The sequence below is a fragment of the Kryptolebias marmoratus genome, linkage group LG15, assembly GCF_001649575.2.
Source record: "Kryptolebias marmoratus isolate JLee-2015 linkage group LG15, ASM164957v2, whole genome shotgun sequence".
Lineage (NCBI taxonomy): Eukaryota > Metazoa > Chordata > Actinopteri > Cyprinodontiformes > Rivulidae > Kryptolebias > Kryptolebias marmoratus.
Window position 1 is genome coordinate 31,776,710 of NC_051444.1, and position 4,972 is coordinate 31,781,681.

Sequence of the window (4,972 nt, forward strand, 5' to 3'; positions counted from 1 at the left end):
CCTCACAAGTGCCCAGCCCACATGGGCTTACAAGACACATTAAAACAAATACAAACAAGCACACACGCGGACAGATATAAACATTCTTTAAACAAAAAGTGTCCTCTTTCTAAGGTGCCAGGCCTTCAAAATAAACTGTGCTAACTGAAACAAAAAATACCTAAATAAATAACACATTTGTGAGTTTCATCACAGAATGCTCTGGTCTTATATTTTCTTGTTATCCATAATATAAGTTTACTTAAGTAAAACAAGACTATTTGCGCGCTTATAGACTGATGACTCACCATACAGCGAGCACAAGGCGTTAAAAAGGCATGACTTTAACATGTAAACACTGCAGAGTAATACACGTAGCACTTGACAAGATGGCAGTCAAAAATCTCGCCTAGTGCTGTAAGGGGCAATTCAAGTCTTTCTCTATTTCAGTGAGTCTGATATTTATAATTGGAGCAGATCATATTTCCTCTGACTCTGGTAACATTTTACACAGTTTTTTCTTTTCGTAAAACAGGTCAGAAAAAAAGGCCCTCCCTCTGTTTCTGACTCATTCTCACCTGACCGATTCATCTTTTCACACAACATTCGCAGACAGCACTAGTCGACTCTAGAGGATCATCTGAACCGGAACTCAGGTGCCGATAGACCGTGACCCTCAGCGGGTCCAAACGAGAGCTTTTAGTCATGGTCTTCGAGTCTCTGGTCAGTGACCTACTGAACAGGTTCATTGGGGACTATGTGGAGAACCTGGACAAGTCTCAATTGAAGATCGGGATCTGGGGAGGTGAGCACTGCTGCTAGCTTGCAGCCTCCACAAAAAGGCAGGCCAGACTTCGTTCCAAAATCTCTCACTTTAAAAATAATCTCTTTCATTACCAATGCACAAACACTTTAGACCATACTGTGGGTTCTATTGTTGGACATCTGATTGTCTTCAATATATCGGTATTAATTTTAACCACACTATTTTGTTATTTTTGATCAAATGTAAACTTCTGTCGGACGCTCTTGCCACGCCTCCTCTGAGACGATATCGGAAGTGGTCGCGTCTTGTGTTAAAAATGTCAGGTTTTAATGATTAAAGTGATTGTCAGTGAATGCGACGGCTCCCGAATTACAGACCGACTCACAATAGGAACCCACAACCATGCGTAGTCCTGTTTAACTTCAACTAGCAACACGTTTATTTAAACACTTCGTATTTTAAGGATGATGTGAGTAGGGGCGTCAGTGACAGGACCAGCAGCGTGTAAACAACGTCTGAGCCCAGCTCCCACGGCCCCGGGCAGAGTGCCCAGCGGGCCCCGATGCACCTGCGGAGGTGGTTCCGACTCTGGTCCTGGATCAGATCAGCCACACTATGGAGTTTAAAGAGTTAAAAACGGTTCAGTGCCTTAATTAAACATGTTTATCAGCTGAGCTCAGCGCGCATGCGCGTGCATAAGGCGTTTTTATCAGACATGGTTTTATCAGAGTTTACCAAACTGAGCTCATTATCATAATAACGGCGAGGAGAGCCGTCCTGTGTGCGGAGGATCAATAATATTACAGCTTTAAGTTAAAAAACAACTGATGAAGCACATAGAAACATGAAATAACATTAAATCAAATTCTACTTCTAAGGTTTAGCATATCAGAACAATTTAAAACAGATTGAGGTTTCAGCAGGTCTTAAAAGGAGGTAAATTCTAACTTAGATAAACAACAACCCAACATGTCACACTGTGTCATTATTTATTAAACAGCAACAAAGCCAAAATGTGAGTGAAAAACAGACCGTCTCACATTTGGCCCCAGAATCCTTTGGTCTACAGAGGAGTTGAGGGTTGACTCAATGACTGCAAGGAGCCCAAACCATTAGCCCTCCACCACTGTGCTAACAGTTGGGATAAGGTGTTTGGACCCTGAGGTCAGCTGATTCAGGACTGTTACTGTCCCTAAATCAAGTTTAAAACCTAAAGGTGACAGAGCTTTTGCTGTTGTTGCCTTGATTGTCTGGACTTGTTTGCATTTACAGCTACATTCTGTGGATTTAAGATACAGCTGAAGACCTATCTTTTTACACTGGCATTTGAGTAGCCTTCTATTTTATCTGCTTTTAGTTTATTTTAATAAGATTTTTTTGTTTCATTTTATCTTTGTGTCTTTTCTGTTTCTTGATGCGAAGCACCTTTTGATTTTCATCTTGAAAGGCACTTCATAAACAGGATTTACTTGCCATATGCTTGATTCAGATGAAACTTTCCAAACCTTAGTCGTGCTGCCAAGTACTTTTAGACAGAAGAGGTTTTCTCCTGCAACTCTGGCTTGTTTGGAAAACTTGTTTGTTCTGGGTTTTTCTAATTGTCCTGTCATGACCTTTAACCTTTGACCTGCTAACTGAGGCCTGTAAAGTCTGAGATGCAGCTCATTTCTCTGACCATTTCATGACCTCATCTTCGGGGTGAATTTACTGGGACATCCACTCCTGGGAAGATGGACAGCTTGTGAACAATCTTTGTCTCTGTAGAATAATTGACTGCTAATGGTTTGGAAATTACCTTTGACCCCTCCCAGTTTAATGGGCAGCAGCAGTTGTTTCTCGGAAGTCATTGCTGATGTCTTTCTACCTTGGCATTGTGTGAACACACACCGGTATGCTCCAGAGCAGCTAAAACTGCTGCTTTTCTAGAGGTGGTTTTACTGATGATGAGCAGTTAATCAATACATCTGATCAGCAACTCCTGGCTGATACTGAACCTCTAAAATCCTGTGGAAGCAGCAGGACTGGATGCATTTTTTACATAGCTTTAACATTTTGGTTTAGTCTCTGTTTGAAATTAAATGAAATGAAACTGTAAAAAGTCAGGTTCTTTTGGCTATAGTGACCTGATTTTAAGACCTGCTGCACCAGAGATAAGTTTCATCATGTCCTGAAAGATGAAACCCTAGGAAAAGAGGGTGCATTTATTTTTTTCCATGGCTCAACATATCAGTAACATGTAGAAAACTGATTTGTTACATCTGGACATATGTGGGTTTAGATGCTGCTCCTGCATGTCTGACTGCATTCCTCTGTTGTATTGTTTTCTCTCTTACCTGTTTACCTACCTGAGGAGGTAGAGACTCTCAACCAATCAGCCGCTAATGGAAAATCCCCTGAAAGTATTCACACAGGTGTACTGATCCGCTCCTGATCAGGTTCATCGGTGTCCCTGAGAATCAACAAAATAAGGACTTATCTCCTTAGCCAGACTTGACTAAACCTAAAGCTGCACTAAGAACGGACAGGAACTATGATGGTGGTTCTGAGTTTACTTTAACACAGACGTTCTGCTTTAGTCTCTAAGCACGTTCACATGAAAAGACGCGTGCCATTTGATGCTTTTTCTGTTCAAAATACACCAATCCAACAAATAAAGTTTCAGGAGAGGGAAAAAAAACAACTTGGCCAGAAACTTTATTCATAAAGGATAGCCTGTTCTATTAATGGAAAGTGTACAAAAATCATAAGAGGAAACTTTTTCTACAGTTAGAGGGTAATTCTTCCTTTGTTGCAGAAAACTGTTAGTACAAAACAGAGCAGGCCTCCTGCTGCTGCTTAGCTTGGGAAACGTTTAACTCCACAGTAAAGAGGTATATTTAGCTCTTAGTCTGTCCCATAATGTGTGAATTACTTCATTTATCAAATCAAACCTGTTTTTTATTTAGTTTTTTCTGATGTACAGCAGTACTAATGAGTTAAATCTAATATTAACTGTTTAACAAACAGCTCAGCAACTTCAGACAAAATCTAAAAAAAAAACCCAGCATTTTCTACATCATCCACTTCAGGCAACTTGATAAGGATTGTGCAACAGCACATCTGATATATTGTGTTGTGCAATCTGCACTTTTTGTTTTCTTATCATTATCTCTTGTGCAGTCTGCAGCTTCTTAGTGGCACACAGCAGGGAATACATGTGTATTCAAGTCTCCAAGTATGTTTTTCAGCTATTTCTTAAGATGAAAAACATGGAGTTACTTACAAAAATGGGCAAGATTTTTACTTAAGAATTTATTTTTTTATAGGATATATTTTAATAGATTGAATGGTTAAAGGAAAATATATCACTAAATAAATATTCCATATTTACTTTTGTTTCACTTTTAAAGTGTCCTGCACAGTTTCTATGATAACATATTTAAACACCAGGACATCAAAAAAGTCGTCTAGACCCTCCTCTTTTGATTGACACCTCTTTTGATCAGTTAGGTTGATAGATGAGCCCTCCACAGCCAATCATATTACAACTTTATTACTGAAATCCTAGTTACCAGAACAATAAATTGCACTGCACTGCCAAAAAACTTAAATTGTTACCTTTACAAGGACACCAACCATTTGTATGTACTCCAAGTGGTTCAAGAGCAGCATCTGATTTATTTGGGGTATGCATTTTTTCAGGCAGTTTTTGCATTTTGGGGGTGAGAGTTAACAGGTTAAAATGTTGACATTTAACCAACACCTAAATAAAACACTGGCCTAGTTATTTTAGAATCTGTTTTATTTTAAATCTTTTATATTTTAAATACACTCCTGATCAAAATCTTAAGACCAGTCAAAAAATTGCAAGAATTAGCATTTTGCACTGTTGGATCTTAAGAAGGTTCTAAGTAGAGCTTCACAATGTTAAAGGAAACAATCAGTGCAAGAGACAAGAACGTTTTTGCAGGGAATTTTCTGCAAACTGCATTTACACTCAAACATGATTTTTTCAGCTGATCAAAAGTTTAAGACCATAGTCTTTAAAAGCCAAAAGCTGTGCAAAAATCTGGATCCCATGTCATTTTCTGTCAAGTCTTTCCACTGTCAAGACCTCCTGATGGGAAAAGCAAAAAAGCTCACTGACTTTGAACGTGGTAGGATTGTTGAGCTGCATAAGCAAGGCCTCTCACAACGTGCCATTGCTGCTGAGGTTGGACGCAGTAAGACAGTCATTTTGCATTTTTT

The 4,972-nt window shown here is 39.2% G+C and overlaps 1 protein-coding gene across 5 annotated transcripts in view; it reads left to right on the top strand.

The window, feature by feature from the left end:
• Positions 1-576: 576 nt before the first annotated feature.
• vps13c (vacuolar protein sorting 13 homolog C) overlaps positions 577-4,972 on the top strand; it is a 141,917-nt gene continuing 137,521 nt past the window's right edge. For 4 of the 5 annotated variants that reach the window (XM_025010945.2, XM_037979977.1, XM_017437560.3 and 1 more), the window contains exon 1: positions 578-784. In XM_025010945.2, coding sequence (XP_024866713.1) covers positions 685-784 — 100 coding nt within the window. In that variant the 5' untranslated portion in view covers positions 578-684. Of the gene's footprint in view, positions 785-4,972 lie in introns of all 5 variants that reach the window. The other variant, XM_025010947.2, reaches the window with a different exon arrangement.